Source organism: Podarcis pityusensis (genome assembly GCF_964106645.2).
Source record: "Podarcis pityusensis genome assembly, chromosome: 8".
NCBI lineage: Eukaryota > Metazoa > Chordata > Lepidosauria > Squamata > Lacertidae > Podarcis > Podarcis pityusensis.
In genome coordinates, this window is record NC_138033.1 from 24,190,472 (window position 1) to 24,215,260 (window position 24,789).

At 41.9% G+C, this 24,789-nt stretch overlaps 1 protein-coding gene across 2 annotated transcripts in view; it reads right to left on the reverse strand.

Annotated features, from left to right (window-relative positions):
- WASF2 (WASP family member 2) overlaps nt 1–24,789 on the reverse strand; it is a 41,769-nt gene that overhangs the window by 10,891 nt on the left and 6,089 nt on the right. For both annotated transcript variants that reach the window (XM_081015768.1, XM_081015769.1), the window contains exons 2-4: nt 7,642–7,795; nt 2,295–2,429; nt 1,283–1,436 (exon numbers count right to left, since the gene is read on the reverse strand). In XM_081015768.1, the coding sequence (XP_080871894.1) occupies nt 1,283–1,436; nt 2,295–2,429; nt 7,642–7,771 (419 nt within the window). In that variant the 5' untranslated portion in view covers nt 7,772–7,795. The remainder of the gene's footprint in view (nt 1–1,282; nt 1,437–2,294; nt 2,430–7,641; nt 7,796–24,789) is intronic.

The window sequence follows — 24,789 nt, forward strand, 5'->3', positions numbered from 1 at the left end:
GCCACCACAGAAACTTATTTACTGCTATGACTACAAATCTATACCACAAAGCACATCAATTCTCAAAATTCCCAAAAGGGAAGTTACAAATAACCTCAGTAGGAGGGAGAGCTGAATGGAGGCCTCCAGGCCACATAAGACCCCCGCCATCTAGCTCCATAATGTCTACACTGACTGGCAGTGGTTCTCCGTGGTTTCAGGCCAGAGTCCAGCTCTACCTAGTGATGCCAGGGATTGAACCTGGATCCTTCTGCATGGAAAGTGTGAGCACTACCACTAAATAGCAGCCTCTCGCCATAGCACATTGGGAAACACATCAGGAAATAATATAGGGAGCTGCTAGGTAAGCACTTCCCCATGCCCAGTGTAGACCTCATGGACAGACATATCCTGCGTTTGAAAGCAAAAGGCCTCCGTTGGCAGGGGCAGCTTATTTCCCACTGGAAGGGGCACTTGCAAGGTAGGGATGTACCATGCAACCCTCCTGTTCTGACTCTCCACCTTGCACATGCTGTTCCGTCAAATGCTTGATCTGGCAAGGGTGTGCAGAAGGAGCATGAAATTATGCTACTGCCGCGGGTGGAGAAATATGGCCCTTGAGCCGTTTGGCTAAAGGAAATCCAGTCTGCAGGCTCATGGCATTAGACATCCCTCCAATGCAGAGCAGGCAATGTTAAGAACCATCTTGCTGAATTGCAGCAAAGACTCACTTAGTTGAGCAGCGACTGGCTAGCTGGCTCTAGAGTCTCATATGCACAGCACACCTCCAGCACACTCAGGCTAGGCAGGCTCTGAACATGGGAGTTTCATTTACGTATCATGGCTACCCACCACAGATGGGCCCTATATTACACAGATTTGTTTACTGCTTTTTAACAGTTTTCTAAGACTAGAAGGCATCACCAGTTACTGTGGGAGTGATGCAGAAGTCAACTGCATGCTGTGTGAAGTAGTGCTTCTTCTTTTTTCAAAACCAGTTCCTAATTTCAACTGAGTGTTCTAGTACTGTAGCAGAAAATGTTTCCCCATTAATGTTACAAATCTGTATTGTGTGGTCTTTGCCCTCCACTCTCATCAACTTTTCTCTCAACTAAAAAGGCCAAGACATTTTAGCCTTTGTAAGGAAGGTCCGCTGGCCCCTTGGTGAGTCAGCAGGTTTTCTTATGGGCTAGCTGGACCACGCCACAGTCTTTACAGAAGAAAGCCCTTTCAGAGCAGGTCCATTACCTTCTCAACTGAACGGGCAGCCTCCCCACTTAGCTAGAAGCATAAGGTGCATTACCTGTAGGATGAGAGGATATTAAGAGGTGGAGGCATATTACAAACGCCATAAGTTTCAAGGACAGGCACGGGGAGAGAGTCTCTGTCAAAGAGCTTTTGGTCCTGAGTTGTGGAGCTTTTGAAGGCTTTCCTGGTGTTAATACCTTGCAGAGACACTAAGAGGAGAGAAATGAAAGAATAAGGAAAATAAAGCCACTTCAAACACAACCTAAGCCAATGTTTGCCCAGTTATAGTTCTCAATACTCTCTGCTGTCACAACATGGGATCCTTCTGCCACATCAATAAAGCTTTCAAGACAGCATCCCCTGAAATTACGCTTTTTAAAAAGAAACATACACATAAAAACAGAACATGGGGGGAAAGACAAACCCCCTTTAATCAAAGAGAAGATCTATATGCATTCAGAAAAACTTCCAAGTAGAATTGGCCTTTGACCAGTTCACCTCCACCCACCCCCATAAAAAACCAAACCCCCTCTTTCGTCTAATGACCAGTCAAAAAATAGCCAAGTATTGGAACATATTTATTACAACTGAGAATTATGGTTATTGACAAAAACTACCACCTTCTAAAAATCTCTGGAGGCCAATAAAGCTCAGAATCCTTACAGATTGTATTTTTGCTTCATTAAGCCTCATGAACTCCAATTTCAGCTTTCTCCAAAATCCCTGCAGCTAACTTTCATAGCCTGCAGGAACAACTAAACAGTGTAACTTAAGAGGAGAGGACAGAAGCTCTTTGGAGGGAGCTGCAAGAAGAAAAAGGTGCCTGCTGCTGTATCAGGCTTATGCATGTGTGTCCCTAAACCTGCAGAGCAGGGGAGCAAGAGGTCCTCACTTTTGCCATTACTACCAAGTGACACACACATCCATGGGGTGATAAGCAAGTTAGCTGACCACACTCTGACAGTCTGCAGGTGTCAAGTTCATTCCAAGTCCACAAGCATTTCACAGCTGCTGCTATGGCAATTTAGCGTAGTTGGCCTAAAAGTGTATCAATTTTGCACCATTACCTTCCTCCTCCTTGGGATCCAGCTGAGTAACTTTGATCTGAAGGCGGTCAACTCTCTCGGCTAGAGAGCTTACACGAAAGGCAAAGGTGTTTGCCTGAGTAAAAAGCTCTCCAAATATGTCTTCAGCAAATTTACCTGAAAAAGAATAGCAGAGTGTTATAATTCTAAATGCACAGTTTCTTGCTCTCTGTGTGTCATAAAGCAATCTGGCAAAGGCTCCTTTTTCATTATAGTTTTGTTATGTACCCCACATGTCAATTGGTAGGGGAGTGCCAGAAATTGTATGTGCATGCATAGGTGTGCTAAGTATTTATACATAAATATTTTAGCCCCCTTATCTCAGGAGGGAATGACTGGAAACAGTCACGTTTTGCTCTCCTAATCAGGACATTTGTAACAAGAAAACCATGTAGGGAAAAAGTCTACAAACCAATCTAGGTAAACGTGACCCTTCCACAGCATCATTAAACAAGGAAGGAAGCGAAACAAAAAACTTAAAGACTTCCATAAAGTAATAAAGAAGGAGGGCAGCCATGAATCAGATGATATTGTTGCATTTAGCCTTCATCTTGTGGGTCTGTGATCTCTTTAGCTTCTAGGATGGTCTACTGGATAGACACACAATGACAGCTACATTTCATTGTCCTCTAAAAGCTCAAAAAGACTCACTTCATTAAATGCTGCCAAAAGAAACTCCCGATTCTCGGCTCTCTTTCAGAGGCACAGAGTCATTTATTACTTGCAGGTGGCAGCACAAAAAAAGCAAGGTGCTTTCAAGGTTGAAAACAATGCCTCTGAATTTGAGTTGGGAGATGTTAATGTTCCTGCCAGACTAGACACTTACAACAAGTATTCTGAAGGAAGAAACCTGAAGTTAAGCAATTTAAAATTTAAAGATGAAATTCAAAACTACAGAACACTTGAAGTTCCCACTGGTACCCAAGTAGCCTAACCAGTGTTTGGTGTATTTAAGAAGCCAACAAAGCAAAGTAAACCATTCAGTATTCAGTTTAGCTCTGCAGGTCAACTTCTCATGCAAGCACAGTGGATTAAGTAAATCTTAAAGTATAACAAAAGGAAATCAGGGAAGGATTTAAAGAAGAGAGATCCTCATCCCCAAGCAGTGTCAAATCTAGTGAGTAGCCCTGAAGGTCCCAGAGGGCTGAAAGGCAGGCTACAAGTACAAAAATTCACCATTTTTGTGAGTACAGCAGAACCTCGGCTTACCGTACCCTCGGGTAACGTAAACTTCAGGTTACGAAAGCAGCAAACCCGGAAGTATTCTTCCGGGTTTCGCCGCTCACGCATGCGCAGAAGCACTCTATCACGCTGTGTACATGCGCAAAACAGGCACCTCTGGTTGCGGAAACCCCGGGATCCGTTCCGGAGCTCCAGGTCGGATCCCAAGGTTTCCACAACCAGAGGTACCACTGTAAATAGTCTTAAAGGAAAAACACTTTAATACGTTTAGGTGGAAGCAAAGGTAGCAAGACAGGTGATGCTGCCTTGAAAGCAGAAGCAGCTAGTGGAATCTTGTAAGTCAGCTGCTAGAAACTCTGGGAAAGCAATTCAGTTTCAGCATCGCCACCAATCGAGCCTCAGCTACTAATAGCTACAAAATGTATACAGATTCTAGACTTCAGAGATATACCAGCCTCAAAGCCCATCCATAAAAGCTGTGGGCACAACAAAATAACTTAGAATATTTGTTTTCCTTAGTATTGCTAGCAGTGGGTTCTCATTGTCAGCAAGACCACATGAGACGTTTAAACAATATTCACTGTTAGTTAGACCTGGATGAAGAGCAGGAGTTCCCCTAAACAGCTTTGTGGATTACTTGCTTTTATGGTATATTCCCTCACACAAAAAGGGGTGCCTGCACTGCAACTAGACTTCTGTCAAGGGAATCAGTTTCAGTGTATATATGAAGATACAGCTGCCTTAAAGGTAAAGGTACCCCTGCCCGTACGGGCCAGTCGTGTCTAGTGTTGTGCGCCCATCTCACTTAAGAGGCCGGAGGCCAGCGCTGTCCGGAGACACTTCCGGGTCACGTGGCCAGCGTGACGAAGCTGCTCTGGCGAGCCGGCACCAGCGCAGCACACGGAAACGCCATTTACCTTCCCGCTATAAAGCGGTACCTATTTATCTACTTGCACTTGGGGGTGCTTTCGAACTGCTAAATGGGCAGGAGCTGGGACCGAAAGACGGGAGCTCACCCCGCCACGGGGATTCGAACCGCCGACCATGCGATCGGCAAGTCCTAGGCACTGAGGTTTTACCCATAGCGCCACCTGCGTCCCACAGCTGCCTTACATAAAGTCAAAATAAATTCTAGCCCTGTGCTATGTACTCTGATTAGCAGCAGCAATGTAATGCTTCAGGCAAATAGCTCCCACCACCCAACACCTGATCACTTGACATTGAGATGCCAGTGATTGACCCTGGGACTTTCTAAATGCCATGTGTTCAACCACAGAGCTATGTTCTGCCCATACCTGCTTGAAGGGACATTTATTCCCACTCTCATGGAACTGAACCAGTCCATTTATAGTGTTGGATAGCCACATTTACATTTCAAGCTGTTTCACCATGAAAAGAGAGAAAAGTGCATTGATATTGTATTATGCATTTGCACATTAAGTTATCAGTGCAACTGATATACAGTCTGAGTCTATGCATGTGCGTCTGGTAAAGCTGCACTGCTATATACACTTTATCAAACAGTATTATCTGATGGTTCTTTTGAAACCCTGTACTGTGGGAACTGTGCTTTATTCTGGTGCAGTCCTAACCATTCCATTGATATTAGCACACATACCCTTGATAAATAGCAACACCTGCTAATGAATTTGACACACATTTTATTTTCTCATGGTGCTTGTGCACCCAAGGGAACTGGCCTATCCCTGGGGAGGCAGAGATGGGATTTCTGAGTCTGCCAACTTCCTAGGCCATCCCTTTTATGGATGCAGCCTGCAACTTACTCACATTTAACTAGTGTGCATTCAGCTTCACATGCTTGGCAAAACAATTAAAAGGGGAAGGAAAGGCAGGCATCCAGGATAAAAGACTTCGGCAATCACAGAATTGTACAGTTGGAAGTGACCCAAAGGTCCAACCCCCTGCAATGCAGGAATATCAACTAGAGCATCCATGACAGATGGCCATCCAACCTCTGCTTAAAAACCTCCAGTGAAGAAGAGCCCACAACCTCCCGAGGGAGTCCGTTCCACCGTGAAACAGCTCTTACTGTCAGAAAGTTCTTCCTGGTGCTTAGTCACAATCTCCTTTTTTGTAACTTGAATTCATTGGTTTGAGTCCTACCCTCTAGAGAAGGAGAAAACAAGCTTGCTCCATCTTCCATGTGACAGCACTATAGATATTTTAAGATGGCTATCTCCTCTTAGTTTCCTCTTTTCCAAGCTAAACTGTTCCTCATAATGGCTTCCAGACCATTTAGCACCTTGGTCGCCCTCCTCCTCACGCATTACAGCATGTCAATATCCTTCTTATTAATCCCACCTGCCATTGCACCTAATGTGTTTTGTCTATACAGTGGTGCCTCGCAAGACGAAAAGAATCCGTTCCGAGAGTCTCTTCGTCTTGCGGGTTTTTTCGTCTTGCGAAGCAAGCCCATTAGCAGTTTAGCGGATTAGTGCTACAGTATTAGCGGCTTAGCAGGCTTAGTGGATCAGCTGATAAGCGGCTTAAGGATCAGCTGATAAGCGGCTTAAGGATCAGCTGATAAGCGGTTTAACGATAAGCTGATAAGCGGCTTACCATCAGCTGTTAAGCGGCTTAGCCATCAGCTGATAAGCGGTTTAGCGGCTTGGGAAAAAGGGAAAAAGGAAAAAAACCCTGCAGGAACTCGCAAGACATTTTCGTCTTGCGAAGCAAGCACATAGGAAATTCGTTTTGCGAAGCACCTCCAAAACGGAAAACCCTTTCGTCTAGCGGGTTTTCTGTCTTGCGAGGCATTCGTCTTGCGGGGCACCACTGTACATGATTTTTGCTTTAGACACAAGCCCTGGAATGTAACCCCTGCGTAGGTTGAGGGCTTGCTGTATTGCTTTCCAGCCATGGTATGCTGGCCCAGTTGAAACAGACGCACTACGTTTTGCAACTCCACAAGGAACCACATAAAAGAAAGTGGTATGCAGCCCACAAACCAACCTCCTTGAACAGTCTCTCTTATGCTGGAAAGGAAAAAAGCAGCAGCCCAGGTACAGGAAGGCTCAGATGACACCTAACAAGAGGAGGATTCTAGCTCATCCGCATACATATTGCATTAGCCCTTGCGTCTACAAAGATATGGATACTTAAAGGCTGATTTTATGGATGTTTACTCATATGTGATCCATTTTGTTCATGCTTAGTATCCTTGCATGTACCTGGAGAAAACCAAACAAAAGACCTATATCTTCATGACCAAAAGGCTTTTGATTTTGCTCTTTGCTTGTAAAAAGCTCTAAAAGTTGCAAATCAGTTGTTTTAATTGTTTAATTGCAACCAGGTATGCTTGCTCAGGAAATATGTGCATTAAAAAACAACTTTATTTAAATCAATTCACACAGCTATTCAACCTTAACCCTACATAGCTTTATACAGGCACTCTCTAATGAGTATCTACCTCACAGAGTATATGAGGACCCCTTTGCAAGCATTTTAGAAAGTCAAAAGTCTAGAGAAATAGAGTTAATGCAACTCCAATCCCATCATGATTTTAAAAGAGTAACAAAGACCCAAGTGGCCGATTTCTCTCTTTTTAAATCTTTGCCCATGTAGTAATCCTGCCCTTTTACAAAGCCAGCTAAATAAAAGCCAAAACATATTCATCATCCGCAGAAATAAACAGCATGAAGAAACCAAATAGAGTGATGGTTCATAGTCTCCATGAGGGAATTTCAGTATACAATGTGGTACACGCATAATCTTCAAATCAGTAAGTAGCTGCATCTGCATCATGACAGGAATCTGATAAAAAGGAATACTAGCACACTAAATACAGAAAACAAATGAGAGGGACGCTTGATAATGTGCTCAACATATTGAAGGTTCTTAGCCCAGCACTTCTGTATGGAGGCTGCCTGTCTTGTATTCCTTCCAGCTGTGCTTCAGCTGCAGTCATCCCTTGCTCATCCCTCTCCAACGCAGACTGGTTGAGTAGAGGAGGGAGAAATTCAAGGAGGAGAGAGAAGGTTCAAGGAGGTTTCATAGGAAGATCTTTTAGCACTACCCATGGAAGACAGATGGGGGAGAAATAGGAACACAAGAAGAGAGAGAAGGCAGCTGAATCAAGAGCCTAGCAGCTCCTGAGGGCAGCAGGCAGGCTGGCCATGGTACTCACTCAGGCTGCCCAGCTGTCGAATGACATTTGCCAGGGTGATGTTGGTCACGCATTCCAGCTCATTCCGAACACTAGGCAATGTCTGACGGCACAGGTGCCTTGGCTCGATGTTCCTTGTTACTAATGGCATGGTGGACCAGCTTCAGGCGGCGTTCTGAAAAGAGAAAAAAAATCCCGCAAACAGGAAAAGGATTACTCAGCCGCAGATGCTGGCATCACCAGCAGCACAACATTCGTTTCCCTGCTCAGAAATCAGCTTTATCTAAATCACTGCTTTCATCTCCCCCTCTACACACGCGCACACACACACACACACACACCTGTCAGAACTAGGCTTTTAAAATAAAAAACCCTGCAGTTTTAAGGCTTGCTACAGAGAAGCTGGGGCCAGCCACTGTATGATGCTTCCCACTCTGGGCTGCTGTGATCTGTCCCACAAACCATGTGTTCCAATCTATCTAGCCAACTTCTTTCAAATACTGCTAAACATTTAGCCAAAACTATTAAAGGCTAACAGGAGGAGTGTAGAGAACAAACACTAACCCAAGTCCAGTTGGGAAAGGGTTAAACATTTTCCATCACACCAGACAAGTTGGGCTCTCAGGACAAAACAGGAAGCACTTTTAACTGACCAGGAAGCTTGCTAACAAATGCTTCTCAGTCTGAGGTCTGCATCACACACACCCCAAGTCCCTTGTGTTGGAAGGTTCTCCCACTAAAGCAGCTATGGTTTTAGAGATACATGCACACGAGTAGTTTTACAAAGGCATACAGCAGCTGATAGCTTGACAAACGAAGACTGAAGCTCTAGGAATTAAAGTACAAGCTTTGAAAGGGTTTGACAGGGAATCGTGCTGATCTGCTCTCCCAAAAGTTATACTATCAAAGAATCTGCAGTTATGCTAACCTGACACTTGAAGAAAGCATCCCCCCCCCCATTTTACAGCATTCCAGTATAAAAATGTCAAATACACACATTCCAATAAGAATATTCTGCTCATCACTATCTCCTTTCCACTTAATTACAAAAAAAATACAATCCTGTTTCTAGCAAATATAAAGTCCATTTGTAGTGCCTATATGCCTAAGTCATTCATTCTCAAGAGAGTATTTCTCTGAGAAATTTAAGCTCTAGTGGAGAACAAAAACAAGCATTAAAAAGATATCCAACTAGTGAAAATAGAGTACACTGAAATTCATTTGCTCCTTTCTTTGAAGGAAAAGGGTGGACCCCTTCCTAGGTCAGATGGTGAACAGCTCCGCCGGAGGAGACAGCTGTCTTATGACAAAGACTCTGATCTGCTGTGGATGGAATGGAAAAAATAAAAGCAGGAAGCTGACAGCTTGGGGAACATGACTTCCTGTCACCAACAGCAACAAACCAAGAATCATTTTTAAAAGTCAGCTGTTTGTGCTTGACTTTGAACCACCCTTTTATAGTCTCTGTGGCAGCTGGCAGCTTATCTCTGAGGTCCAGGAGTCATTCCTGGATGCTTTTCTATCAGTGCGTTAAGGGACTGAAGCCGATATTAGCTTTTGCTAATTACCTCCCAAGTCAAAAATCTGAATTTCCAAATCTGACCTGCCACTGCAGAGGAGTTCAAGATCTGGAGGGCACAGAACAGCTTCCAAGGTTTTATATGTAACATGAGGTTACAAAAATCTCAAGAAATTAACAGTGTGAGCCAAGAAGCGCCAGCAAAACTTGACAGGAATACATTCACCTTTTAATGGGTCTTCCTGTGCTTGGATACTGCAGAGGTCAGCCAGCTTGCTGTATGCATAATCACAACAAATGATAAAAAGGACAGACTTCTATTTTTCATAGCCAGAAAAGTTGGTATACTTTGTATATGACTGAAGTCTTTCATCCATTTTTGTGTGCAGCACAGCTCTTTAACCTAATTCGGAGGTGGAAAACTGAGGCTAAAGAAAATTTGCTCAAAGTCAACCATTGTCTTGGCTAAACCTGAATCTAACTCTAACTCTTCATAAGGGCAGCATCAGACTTTTTATTACTACAATTAGAATAGTTTTCTATTCCTGTTGAAAGGTGGAACTACACAAAATGCTGCAAATAGCACCCCTAGAGAATCACTTGCCAATCATCATGTTGTGAGTCTTCCCTCACATCATTGGCTGCAGTATTGGGGGTGGGTGGGAGGACAATACACAATGTCATACAATGGAGTGATTCCAAACACTGCAGTAGACAGCATAACTTGAGAAGGTCCAAAGGAAAAGTCTGGAAGACCACATGTGATTAGCTATGTAAAGTACAAAGGCACTCCCAGAGCAACAGATTTCTTCATGTCAGTTCTGCCAAGGACAACTACAGAATACTGCATATTAACAGTTTAAAGTCACTCAGATGCACCGGTGATTGTTTAGGTGGATATCTGACATCATCCCAAGCTGCATCCCATGTGACCACAATGTTAATGTTCCAAATACAAGGAAAATTCACCCACACCAAATTATCAGTGAATTCAGGACTGCAGTGGAAAAGCAAAGATACAACATGCCAACTTCCACATAACAAACATTAGAAATGAACACACACAGGTGGAAACAGACTTCTACACACGGTATTTAATGTTCTGTGCCGCTATAGAGGGCCTTTCCTACTAGAAATGAAAATTCACACCATACTTAGGATCTGAAAAGGTCACCTCAATTGCTGTTGTTAATCATATATATTTAATCAGTTGGTAAGAAGGTGGATGCATCATCCACTAAAATTTAATCAAGTGACAGGCCTAATTAAAAAATACCTGTTCCACCTTAAGGGATACCCTTTTTGTTCTATATTTTTATTGTGATTTGGAATCTGCTGTGATAACATTTGATTATTGTTTGACTGGTGTTTATTAAGGTTTTAAAATCTCATATACTGATTTAAGCAGTTTAATCGTGATACAGTCCATAAACACCACATGCAAATGCACCACCTGAAAGATTATTAAAGCATTAAAACCACATATTCTAAAGTCCATGAGTTTTCCAATAGTACTCTTTGCTCATAATCATAACACAAAACCTCAAAAACCCCCAAAACCCATCTTCTGGAAGGACTCATGTCCCCATAAAGCCCCCACCCTTTTGTAACATTTTAATACACAGCTGTTAGGCCTGTAAATTAGGTCAGAATAGCAGTTCTAGAGGAAGGGGTGCTTTCTTTCCTGCCCATTTTCCATCCTAAATTGCCCCACTGGGGGAAAATATGGGCATGGTACAAGCCTATGTATCTTATCAAATTTAACAGGAGATGAGGTGGGGAGGGGATATGGAGTAGGATAGCTTTCAGAACACCCCTTCCCCCAGAATCTGTGCCAGACTAATGAACACACACTCACACTGGGATATCTAGTCACTCCTGCAACATAGTTGGTAGAACATGAAACTCTTAATCTCAGGGTCATGTATTTGAGCCCCACACTGGGCTAGACTCTATGACCTTCACAGTCCCTTTCAATTCTGTGATTCCTTGAAACACACACTGCACCATCACAGGAGGTAGAAATGGAACACTCAAGAATCAGCCTAAGAATCAAACTTGGCATATCAGAAATACATAAGCAAGAACTTGAGAAGGAAGACAAATGTAAAAAGGAAAAAGGGAAGGAGTGGATTGTAATGGATTTAAAAATAAAAAATAAAAGAAAGGAAGAGGAAATAAAAGTGCAAGCACAAGCAACAGAGCAAAAAAAGGGGGCAGGGAGACGGATCATCCACCAGTCATATAGAAACAGTACTAAAGAGAATAAATCTTTGCTTCACAAGTTTTGCTCTCTGAAAGTTTACCTCAGGTTTGTTCTGTGGAAATTGTAGAAGACAATGTAAAAGCACTCCAAGATTAGTCACTTGCTTCCATACCTAGGAGGCACACTGAAAAGGCCTGACTTCCATGGCAATAGTAAAGAAAAGAACCACCTGGACTGTTGAGTGTCTGTGGGCACCCTCCCAACATATGACTTTGTAACCTCAAAATATGAGGGTGGAGGAACTCTGCCTGTGTTATGTACTTGACCAGAGATCCGACAATAGCAGCCTTCCTGACCTGTGGCAATCATAATGCTGACATAATCCTGTGGGGTTGTGGTTATTTTAAGCTTCAGAAAACAGAAATGGCTGAGCTGTGGTCCAAAAGGTCCACATACAAGACTTACTGGCTATTTCTAGCACTGAACAGCAGCTATGTCGGAGACAGAAGTTTCCCACTTGCATAGAGTACACTAGCAACCACATGCTAAGTACAGCTAGATATATTGCTTATTTATCTATTTATGTTTATTAACCTTTTTTCATACACAGGACAGTGCCCCAAAGCAACCTAGAATATAAAAAACATTAAACCCCATATAGCACTCTCGAAACATGATACAGACAAACTTACCACATGAGCTGAAGAAGCTACTCTTGCATAACACCAAACACATAAGCATGTACCCAGGTAATGTGTCCCAAAACCAGTGGTTCTCAAAGGGTGTGGCAGGAGAAAATAGCAATTGTGGTGGGAAGATTCAAGAACAATCAATATTGTATTTTGAGAATGATTCATGTTCTTATGTAGCTGCATTGTTTTTTACTTTCTGACTATCCCATGACCATATTATAAAGGAGGCATAGGCAAACTCGGGCCTCCAGATGTTTTGGGACTACAACTCCCATCATCCCTAGCTAACAGGACCAGTGGTCAAGGATGATGGGAATTGTAGTCCCAAAACATTTGGAGGGCTGAGTTTGCCTATGCTTGTTATAAAGTTTTACAGAATCACAGAATTGTAGAGTTGGAAGGGACTCTTTCGGACATCTACTCCAACATGGAGCTGCAGTTGTGTTCTGTTACAAAACAAGCACTGCTAGGAGGTGCTTCTTTTTGTTTTCCATTTCATTTCTATCAATTAAAAAAATTATTCTGAAAGTGCGACCCAGAGAAAAAAGTTAGAGAACAACTGCCCTAAACAAAGCAGACCAACACAGTCGCAGTGCCAAAGATCACAAATGCCCTTCCAGAAAAGATACCGCATGGCAGCAATCATTTGGCACCAAACTGTTTGGGGGGGGTGTTATTTTTTGTTTAAAAGCTATCTGTGAACACAGAAAGGAAGGAAGCCAACATATGCCCCACCCTCCCCAACACAACCGTAAGAACCACTTCAAGTAAGCCAGAGGAAATTGGGAGCCTGCTTTAGCACTGATACTTAAAGGTGAGAGTGAAGACAAAAAAGGGTGGGGAGGAACCACACATGGACTTTACCAATTTCACTTCTTCTTTACTGTGAGAGATTACCTTTTACTAAACACCATCTGTGTGAAACATCTTTAAGCTAGCACAGTCACAATGGCTGTTTGCTAGCAGCAAACCATCCCCCTAACGGTCTGGCATCTGAGCCCTTTTACAATAACTCAGATACCTGACCCTGAACCCAAGGCCAGCGTTTCTGGAGCATTTTTAAAGATGAGACCTCCCCCCACTTACACGGGGGGTTACATTGCAGGGCCCTACGCACATGAGTGAAATCATGTAAAGTAGGGAGCACCTCCTAAACACCTTTTAAAAGCCCTCTCTGCCACTTTTCTTTTTTCTTTTTTTGCCATACCAAAAATTCTGTATCCAAAAATATCCACAACTAGAATTGAAGCTCTGGGGCCGGCAGGAGAGCAGCTGCTGCTGCGCTACCTCGTATACCAGCTGTTAGACAGGGAGGTTGAACAGTGTAAACAAAGCCTCACTGCTCCTCTGGTTTCTTCAGGGCTTCCTCCACCCTCACTGATGTCCTCTTCTGGCTTCGGGGAGAGTCTCCTCATGAGCTACAAGGACTCTCCAGCTCTCCTCATGCCATTTCCTGATTTGAATGGAATTTTTTCATTATTTCCTGGCTCCACGCATATACGCGGTCACACGCAAGTCGATCACGTGTAAGTGGGATGCCTGTAGTTGCAAATTCCCCCCCCCCAACACACACACCCTACAAACCCAAACAGCAAAGCCAAGCAGAACCTCAGGGATAGCTTTTGAGAATGCCCACTGGTGGATTAGACACACCAGAAGGTTTGGAAGCAAGGGAGAAAGAGGATCATCAAATCTGAAATTCTCATCAGGCCACAGAGCTAGAAGTCCTGTTTTATTCTGCCAACACAGGCCAACTGTTCCTTCCAACATCTAAAAAGACAACTAGCTTTAAGCGTCTCTCAGCAGTAGCAGTTCCTCCTTGAAAAAGCCAGAAAGTTTGGCTTTGTGAAACTCCAAAAGGCCAGGGAAAAAATAATAAAAACAACACGGAAATACATGCAGAGACCAAAAAATAAAAAGGATGTTCAGCAAAAAGTTCTGCTGAGGGCCCAGAGCAATATTCACAGAAAAGGATGCTGTAAATCCACGGCACTAGAATTACAGGGCAACCTAAGGGAGGTGCCTCAGCAATCGGCACTAGAGTGATAATTATGAAGCAACTACCACGTGATGCCACATGCTATTGCTTTCCGCCTGTAATGAGCGCTTATTCTCTCCCTGTAATGAGCACTTATTCTTTCGCAAATATCATGGGTTCATCTGTCATTGCTGGCTATAGCTGCCCTGCTATAGCCAGCAGCCAAATAATAATTGGTAGGAAAGGGCAGCTATAGTGATTTGAACAGGATCTTCTTCTCCCAACAACCCTAAGAGGCCTGGATATTCACCACAAATAAAAAAACAAAAACTCTGACCTCTCACATTTCCTAATCATAAGGAAGTTAGCTCATGTGTGGTCCTCACTATACCCTCGTAACAGGTTTTATTTCTTTCCTCATGGAGGAACCCAGAGCAGAGTAATAGTCTCACAGCTCAATCGGCTTAAATGCAGCACTAAGAAAATCCTAGGCTATTCCTCATCCTGGTACTCACAAATTGAAAATATTAATCTGTTTAAGAGATTCACAAAAATGCTTGCCTGAACAAAAATTGATCAGTTTACGTGTGTGTGTGCTAATCACTGGAAACTAATACACAAATGAAAATATTTAGACAAAGGTTTAATTCCTCAAATACTAAGTTACCAATTAAAATTGGATAACTGCAGTAACCAATGTTCATCCAACTGACAAGATTTCTAGTACCTGTAGGGTAAAATGTCCAAAGGCATGAAGAAAGCCTTTGGAACAACAGTTGGAAAAACTTCACCGCTGAAAACTTTGTCTGGAGAGACCATCGCAGACTGCAGCAAGCAGATGAAGTGATGGGCAGAGTACTACCGATAACTGTACTCATGGGAAAACATGGCCTTCGACACAGCAATTGACAGCATCCAGACTCTGCTTGTCCTGGAAGAGCTGGATGTCCCTCCCTCTCTCGAGGAGCTGAAGATCTTCATCCAGAACAGCTCTTCTTTATTTAAACTGTCCGTTTCCAACATCGTCTTGCAACAGGAAAAAAAAAAAGTGTGGGGCTAAGATCAGTGAGCTCAACTGTCTAACTTTATACTTTATGTAAATTCTGAGGGAGCCTTTGGGAGTGAGGAGAGCAACTGGCCAACAAATGCATTGAAATGTAAATGATTAAACAACCCATTTCTGCATGCAAATCATCTTCACTATGCAAAGTTGCACTTTCTGTTGTTGCCTCTTTAAACTTGCTTTAACAATTATTTTTTGGCACCATCAATCACAACAGTGCTAGGAAACATGGAGCAGGTCAACATTTGGCACATTGGTAGACTCCATCAGGTAGCTCCTATATCCCAACTTTCAAGTTATTAGTTCAACAGGTGCCATTTTTATAAGCTGTATAATTTTGAGGCTTACAATGTACTCAAGGCACACTCCCATGCCCCTTTAATATGCCATGACTCCACAATGTTCATTCTTGCAGCTTGTTTTTCTACAATAAACAATACAACCCCTGCTACAGAGAGCTACAACCATGGAAGCTGGTTTCAGCTATTCAAGCATCCAAGGCATTATGCACCTTCAATATTAGAACTGATGCAATAAATGATAGACAAGGGAAATGTTAAGGGGCAAAAGCTTTCCCACATTGTATAAATGGTTATATAATTTATAGTGAGTGAGTAGTGTGGACTAGATTAAAACTAATATTTCCTTCCAATGGAAAAAATCCTATCACGGTAAGCTGGGTATCACAGGAACTTAAGTCAACAAGCTAATGACTGACTTGGTCAAGGGTTGATTAACTGTTACTTTATGTGTTATGTTTGGATATCAGCAAGTTTCAAAAAAGCATGCACATTTAAATGAAGAATGACAGAATGGTTATTCATTCTCAGATTCATGTTTTGCAAAGCCACAATGCCAGTTTGACTCCAGGAACGTGTTCTGGGAAGGGGCACTCATCCCTCCATTCTGACATTTTAGTACACACATTTCTGTGGATGGTAAATATTAACTCAAGCCCATAAATTAACAGAGCTGGTCTAAGAGCAGGTATCTTTCGGACATAAAAAGGTGCAGTGTGCACATGTGCAGCATGTTTCAACCGTCACTAATAAACAGGCAGTGAGGAGAACATGCCTTCAGCACCTTCTGCTTCTCAAAAGTGCTATTTATGTTCTTTAACCAGCTTTTTAAAAATGAGTCTATCTGTTTTCTGGTCATGTTTCGCAAATACAGCATGCCCCAGTCTAACCGAAGCAAATGTCTTACTAATGAGAAAATCAAACTATACCAATTCACTTATTTCTAATTTGCAATAATAAAGACCAATAAAGATCACCACTATCACCAGCCAGTGAGTTCATTATAGGCAGGAGAGGGAGACAACCAAACAGAGAAGTTGGTGTTTTGGCAATATAAACTGTAGGATTCTTCTTAACCCTACACCACCTCTAAGCCTGTAAGTCACTTGCCCAAAGCTAGTAACAATACTGTGTGAGTAGTAGATTAGTCTTGCTCTTGTGGGTCACACAGGCACATACACTTTCTGCAAATAGGTGAAACAATGCCGTTGGGGCTGTTTACATGCGTGATCTATGACTCCTTTGGTTGTGCAGTGATTGCGACCGGATTTTGAGGTGCAACCTCAAAAAGGAAACCTAGTTTACCCCCTAGGTTATTAGTGAGAGATTTTGATTCAATTCTACAGACTGAAGCCACTTTGTATGGCCTAATGCTAGTCCAACTAGTTGGCAAATATATTACAGAAGAGAAAGAAAGCTCAGGCCTGGGGACTGAATGCAAACCTCCAGGCCTCTCCATCTGGTCCTTGGAAGGTGTCCTAGGCAATGCCAGACTACACCCCTCACTGGGCCTGCTCCATGCCCTTCTTAATAGGTTTTGGCTGGATAAAATTGATCCATGTGATAATGTTACTTGACTGTTTGGATGGATAATGGTGAGGCGTGGTATGTACAGAAACCTCTGACTTTTGTATGGCTGGAATGCAGCCTATGGTACAAAGGCAAGAGAGACATCCACTGCTCCACAAACTTTCACTGCTAGTCCTGCCCACCAACAACATGCAGCCTCCAGAAGATCCACATTAGGAAATGTGGCCTTTGGGCTGAAAAGGGTTCCACACTCATTGTTCTACAGTGTGTTTCAGTTGCTCACCTAATTTGTGAAAACTGCATCACTAGCATATTCCACACCACCAAAAATTCAAGCAGGGAATTCAAACTGTTATTGATGCAACCATTATTCTATGGCTACTGACCAACATGGCTTATTGCTGAGAAGACGTGCAAAGGATTAGGCTGGTCAGCAATAAACTAAGCCATGAACTTTCCCAGGTGAAGGGGTGGGGGAACACTTCAAGCCTCCTCAACTATAGATGACCTCTACTCCAATGACATGGGTATGGGCAGCTACAAACAACTGGTGTACCATAGGTGGCACATCCTTAAAACCCTCCTATGCTTTTCAGTATCCCAGCAGCAGTTGCAAAGAGATTAAGGAAACTTGTAAATCATCATTTGTCTGTGACAAATAAACACCTTGAGGTGACCAGACAAGAAAGCATTTGTAAACTGCTTAGTTTCTTCTTCCATGCCCAAAGACATTCCACAAATTATTAGCATACATGCGTCTCTCTATGTGTGTTTGTGTGTGCATAGACTAGGGCTGGGTGATACGTATACCAGTTAAACATCATAATTTACTGATATATTACAATGTCTGAAATATGGGTGGAACTATGTAGAGGTGAACAGTAGGCTGGGCGTTACCTGTTTTTTCATCACCAGCTAAACATTGTGATATACCACTATATCTTGATGTCTGAAATAAGGATGGAGCTATGTACAGGCATTGATTGGCATCATGGTTTTTCCTACACTGTGATTTTTGCATAGCACACATCACGATTCGCAATATATTACCAGGTCAAAAATTATGAAACCAGTATCACGATACGGCCTTCAAACTGGTTTGGGACAATATAGCAATATATCGCCCAGCTCTAGTGTAGACAGAACCTTTATGCACCTATTTACAAAAGGGGTTACTCCAGGATCAAAGTACATCTAAGGATAGTTCACTCTCATTTGCTCATGGCTGGCATACTGCATTCATCACCGGGGAAATACCCTGCATCTTCTCCTCTCTTAAAATTTACATGTGCTAGAGCCAGACTACAAAAGAGAGGGGTGCTTCCCTACAGAAAAAGCAGAAAATTTATCTTCCCTTTACAGACATTTCCTTCCTCTCACATTGTATCTAGCTAGGAATGGTTATCTGTTGGCATTCTCCAGGATGTGTGCCCAAAATTGTATCATACAAGAAAGTCCCTAGAAGCAGTCAGCTCTCTTTCCCTTAATGCTTTCCCTTAATGCAGATTCTAAATTATGCACTGCTCTTTCAATAGCAATTCTAAATTACAGGAATAAAGCAGTCTTTTCCACAGCAGCTCTTTCAGTTTCAACTTATGGCTTGTTAATTATATCCCAGTACTGAATGCCCCCACCCTTCCGTTTGTTGCACTTAGGGAATACTGGAAAGATAAGTCTTTTCTTAATTATTAAATGTAAATAGCTCATTAAATATAATCCAATTACTTTAATTGTACGAAAAGGAAGTCATTACAATATGTACACGCATTCTTGCCTGAATAGATTTAATATCTTAAATTAATCATGGCTGCATTCATATTATTAAGTCAACCTTTGACATTACAAAATTTATGGCAGTCAATTTTATCTTCTTAAAATGTTTTTACAGATACAAAATCAACTTTAAAACAAAAAACAAAACTGTCTCAAGCATTTCAAATAAGAATACAGGCGGCAAAGATTTTGCACGTGTCCAACTGACGTGTAACCCTGAAGAAGGTAGAAAGGGGATGAAACTGGGGGAAGGCATAACTGGGTGGGGCAGACTTATGCACACTCCGTTAACATACGTGGGTTCCAGGAATGCCTGTATACAAATGGTACCAAGACAGAAAAGGAGTTGAGCTCTGAACACATTATATTTTTTGTTAGCAATCTATACTTCAAACTCATGTTTACTTCCTCAGGATAAAATTCAGTTTAAGAAACAGAAGTTACAGGAATCAGGATAAAACTTCATGAAATACCCAGGTTAAAAATCTTGGGGCGCCTTCCAGTCTCATCAGTGACCATGCTACGCTAAAGTGGGTTTGCAATCTGAGCTCCTGTCCTCATTAACATCTTAGGCTTCTTCTTCAGTCTTTGCTGTGAGACATTTAGTTGCACAAATACAGACACGCTTACTAGTGGCTAAATACAGTAGTTGCATCTGAGGAAAAGATTATTTAAAACAAACAAACAAATGCAAACAAAAAACTAGGAATTCAAGAACCTAAGCAGCTTCTTGGTAGTCCAGATGTTATTTCTCGTGTAACCAAGCAACTGGATAGTTCACTAAACCCAGGAGCAACAGAAAGGCAAGAGCTAAAATATACTGACTACCACCAGTTCTTAAAGCATTCTGTTAGTCAACTAGAAACCACCAAGCCAAGATTGAGGAGGTAGAGCACTTGATGCTAAAAGAGACCACCAATAAAGTAAAAATATCAGAAGCCTGATGGAATGGAGAAAGTCAGTGGAACATTTATTCCCGGCTAAAAGCTGCATAGGAAGAAGAGGGTAGGGTGTACTGGAAGTGATAGTGTTCTTTATGTCAGAGAGGACATAAAGTCCAATTACAACTACAAAAGAGAGGTAGTTCAAAGTACTGCAGTAATAAGCAACTACAAGTACCCTCACATCCATTAGTTTATGGAATTCACAGGCAAGATGGGTAGAGATGGACAGTAGTCAATAGGTCATTAAAAGGGGATTTGACAAATTCATGGAATATAGCAATGATTTGATTTAGTAAATTTATTTATTTTGTATTTTTTTAAAAATCACAAAAGCAATGTACAGAAAAATCAAATACAATAGAACAGCAACTTCAAGAGCCAATGCAAATATTTTGGGTTCACTTAAACCCTCCAGGATGATAAAGTGTTAGCTAATAAGTAAATTTCCCTAGGTACCAGTATTTCCAGGTCTCAGTTCTTGCAATTTCCACATTTTAAAAATACTTGAGAGATTTAACTTTTTGAGAAATCAATCAGATATACTGCAAATTTTAAAAGTGCTACTACATTTTTATGCCAGTTAGGTTCTTACTACTGGGAAAAAAATAGAAACAAGAGACATTAAGTTATGGGAACAGGAAGTGGGGGTGGTGGAAACCAGAGAAAGAAACTTGAGGCTCTGGCCTGGTTCCCCGACAGAAAACATCTCCATGCCTCAAAGATAGACAAAGCACTTTTTAAACTGATGGCATCATAAATCTGATGAACTTAAGTGATGCACAATGGTAAGATTTGGCCAGTGTTGATGAAGGTTTGAAAAGGAAAAGTAGTTTAAGTCTATCTGGTGAACTTGCCATAGGCCTGAACTATGAGAACAAGGTACCATACCACACCCATAGATAGAAAATCACTGGATTTAATCAATGAGACCAAAAGTTATTATCCTAAAGGTTATAAGTTATATACCCTTAGCAACTGCAAATCTCAGCTTGCTGCTCAGCGAAAATAAGTATCCATCTGCCCAATGCTGCTTTGCAAATATCGAAGACTATTTGTTGATAAGCAATATAGCAGCACAGACCCAGGAGATTACAAGAGGCCTGTAGATCACTTTCTTGATAGTTATATCTTCTGTCATCTATTGAAGGCAGATTGCAATAAATGACCTATATGTCAATATATTCAAAAACAGCTTATGTAACCCACTAATTTATGCTCTTAGTCTGGAAATTCCTTGTCCCCAGTGCTATAATTAGTTGCTTTTTTTAATTTATTTGTTTCAGAAATAATTTAAAATAGAGGTGGTTTTAAACACACACACACAGCACTAGGGTCATCACCAATGTAAACCTGAGATTCTATGTCCTTTTATCGTGAAGGCTTTATAATATCTGCCTTGCTCGGGAATGAGGCCTAACTGAAGCCTCTTACGTAAAGCAAAGTTTCACAGAAATGCCCTTGATGCTGTTCTGGTTTCTCAGAGGTTTTTTTTTAAATGTTGCTTTGTAAAATAGGTAGGTCAAGGGCATTTCTCTGGGGAAACAGACAGCTTTTGCACTCTCAGAGGCACAGTTAAGCCTTTGTGCAAGTTGCCTTCAGAAGATTTCTCCAATGAACCAGACCCAGAAGCTGCTAGAATTAGCAGAACAGGATTCAGATGTTTTACTGCTGGAAGTCACTGGCTGGGTTAGTCGGAGAGAATGGGTCAAATCCTCGGGGCTGTGAGTCACCTTTATTCTTTTTACCTTTAAATGCTCCTCACAGAATACAGAATGTAGCAGAGGATTTGACATTCTGAGATATTCAGTCTCTCAAGACTTTTCTCAAAGAATGATTCTAGTCCTCATGATTGGGGAGAAGATATATCTGAAAAGAATCAGACAGTTTCAACTTATAACCACCTTTAATTCACTGGCACAAAATGTTAGGATGGCCTCTAGCATATATGTTATTTAAAAGGGATTACACAAATTCATGAAGGCCAGGTCTAATTATGGTTTTCACTATGGCTTAAGAATGGAAATTGTGTGACAAGAGACAGTGTACCTCTTACTATCAAAGGCAAGAGAAAAATAAGAAATGGCTACCTTCACCATACCCCTACTTGTGAGTTTCACATGGCTTACAACAGGCCTTTATTTGAGTTACAGTGCTAAACTAAATGGGCTATGGGACTAATCCCACCAGCAAACTCGTATATTATAGGTGTGTAGCTATATATGCAACCAGCTGTTGCATATACAAGCAGATGTGTGCAAAAGGGGAACTATCACTTCTGCTCTTACACCACTTTAAGAGGTCTTTTTAGTTGAACCTTGAGAGTACAGTGGTACCTCGGGTTACATACGCTTCAGGTTACAGACTCTGGTAACCCAGAAATAATACCTTGGGTTAAGAACTTTGCTTCAGGATGAGAACAGAAATGGTCTCCGGCAGCGCGAGGCTCCATTAACTAAAGTGGTGCTTCAGGTTAAGAACAGTTTCAGGTTAAGAACGGACCTCCGGAACGAATTAAGTACTTAACCTGAGGTACCACTGTACCAGCACTCATTCCCAATTAGGCTCTACTGCTTGCATTCTGCGCATGTTGCAGCCATAGCAACATGCCCCACATGGAATGTTTTTCGCCCATGGATGCAATTTGGAGTATCTCACTGTAAAGCTGCTTGAAGGCCAAAGGACAGTATCACGTTTCCCCCTGCAAAACTATATGCAGAGAATCAAAGACAATGAATGCAAGAAAGCAAGTGGGAACAACAGCCTCAGAAGCAAAACCACCTTAACTGCACTTACTATCCTTAAGTTAAATTCCATTTAAGTAGCTTCACTTTGAGCAAGTCTGAAAGTAAAAAATAAAATATACCTAATGGTTACTACCAAGCTGAAAAACAAGTATGAGAGTGTCTATTAATCCTGGATAGACATTTAATACTTGTTCAGCATTTTCTTGTATACCTGACATCCTATACTTATTACAGGGAATGTGGAACTTTGATGCAAAGTGAGACTAAATGAACAATAGTCCCATCTCCCCTTTTCCCTATGTCTCAAGAGAAAACTCAACTCTGTCTTCTATGAGTCATCTGTTTGGAGACATTTATTTCTATCATAGTTGATACAAGGCTAAAATAAACTGCACACAGACTTTATTCAGGCCCATGGAAAAAAAAGAGATAAACAGATGATCAGAATCCGAAAGTTCAGTAATGTAGGGAGAATTAAGAACATAAAAATAAAACCTGAGTAGGAACATTGAATGCCAGGAGAAAAACTGGATCCTTGTACAGCTGTACCCCTGCTTCTACTTAATAGCCTTATCATCTGTGAAAGCTGCAGTGTCTAGGGAATAAGTAAGTGAAAAGCTATCCTGGTGACTAGGACATGCAAAAAAGCAGAAAACCTCCAATGGCAAATTGCTACTATCATTTTTTCAGACCTACTATTGGAAGTGAAGTTATCCCTCTAATGGACTCTTTTAACCCAATAGCACTGTGCTAAAAAAAATGGGGGGGGGGGTGCTTTAAAATGTATCGAACCATGTAAGTGCCAGTTCAGCATTTTAAATGTGCAAGTGGGGAAGAGAGATGTAAGAGCAGGAATCCACAATTTCAACCACCATAGACAAGTGTCCCATTGTTGTTGTTTAGTCGTTTAGTCGTGTCCGACTCTTCGTGACCCCATGGACCAGAGCAGGCCAGGCACTCCTGTCCTCCACTGCCTCCCGCAGTTTGATCAAACTCATGCTGGTAGCTTCAAGAACACCATCCAACCATCTCATCCTCTGTCGACCCCTTCTCCTTGTGCCCTCCATCTTTCCCAACATCAGGGTCTTTTCCAGGGAGTCTTCTCTTCTCATGAGGTGGCCAAAGTATTGGAGCCTCAGCTTCACGATCTGTCCTTCCAGTGAGCACTCCGGGCTGATTTTCTTCAGAATGGATACGTTTGATCTTCTTCTAGTCCATGGGACTCTCAAGAGTCTCCTCCAGCACCATAATTCAAAAGCATCAATTCTTCGGCGATCAGCCTTCTTTATGGTCCAGCTCTCACTTCCATACATCACTACTGGGAAAACCATAGCTTTTACTATACGGACCTTTGTTGGCAAGGTGATGTCTCTACTTTTTAAGATGCTGTCTAGGTTTGTCATTGCTTTTCTCCCAAGAAGCAGGCGTCTTTTAATTTCGTGACTGCTGTCACCATTACCCTTTGGCAAGTGTCCCATTACCCTTTGGCAAATGTGAGAGGGGACCTAACCTCATCTCCAGGTTGGAGCCAAGGAGAGAATAATCCCCAACCACTATGCTTCAACTGCAAGATTCATACCTGCTACGCCCACTTCCAAATTGAGAAGAAGGCTGCAGCACTATCAGCAAACTATAATGTTTAAGATTTGGGGGAACCACAACAGTTAAGCAGATATAAAAACCTCTATGCAATTGTAACAGAAGCATGTTGTGTGCTTTTCCAAGACTGTAGCAATGCAGGAGACTTGATATTCATGCCACATCACAGTTTTACATTTTTAAGCTGCTTTTTAAAGCTATAATGTGTATGACAAATGCTGTATTAACTGGAATACCAATCCATTAGGCACTACTCAACTTTTCTTGTTTGGTTAAGCACTGAGTAGGCACCATGAAATTTAGCAGCATATACTTTGTATACAAGCAAAAACAAAATATAAGAAGCCTTGAAAACACGAGAAAGAGAAAACATCTACTGGGGATTCGCAAATCTGACATATAAATACAAATACAAATAAAGCAATGCACTAACAGCCAGTGTCTGCCTCCTGATGGGGTAACTTAGTTCACACATCACCATAAGTTATGGTTAAATGGGTTACCTTGCATGAACAGAGTAATAGTACATGCTTGCCTAGTTGCTTCTGCTTCGCTCTTCCCCTGGGGCAAGCAGAAGTAACAAGCCATGAAGTCTGACATCCAAACCAGGACGTAACAACACACCAGCCAAGAACAAACCATGATCATGGTTTGTTACACAGGCATAAAACACAATGCTGGTGTTTGGACATTAACGCCAAGCCAAAAGTCTTGGCTTGTTGCTCTTGTTTGCACTAGAGATGGAACACAGGGGGTGTGATGGAGCAGCAGGCATTGGTACACTGCTCATTTAAAATAAGTTATCAACCACGACTTATTGTG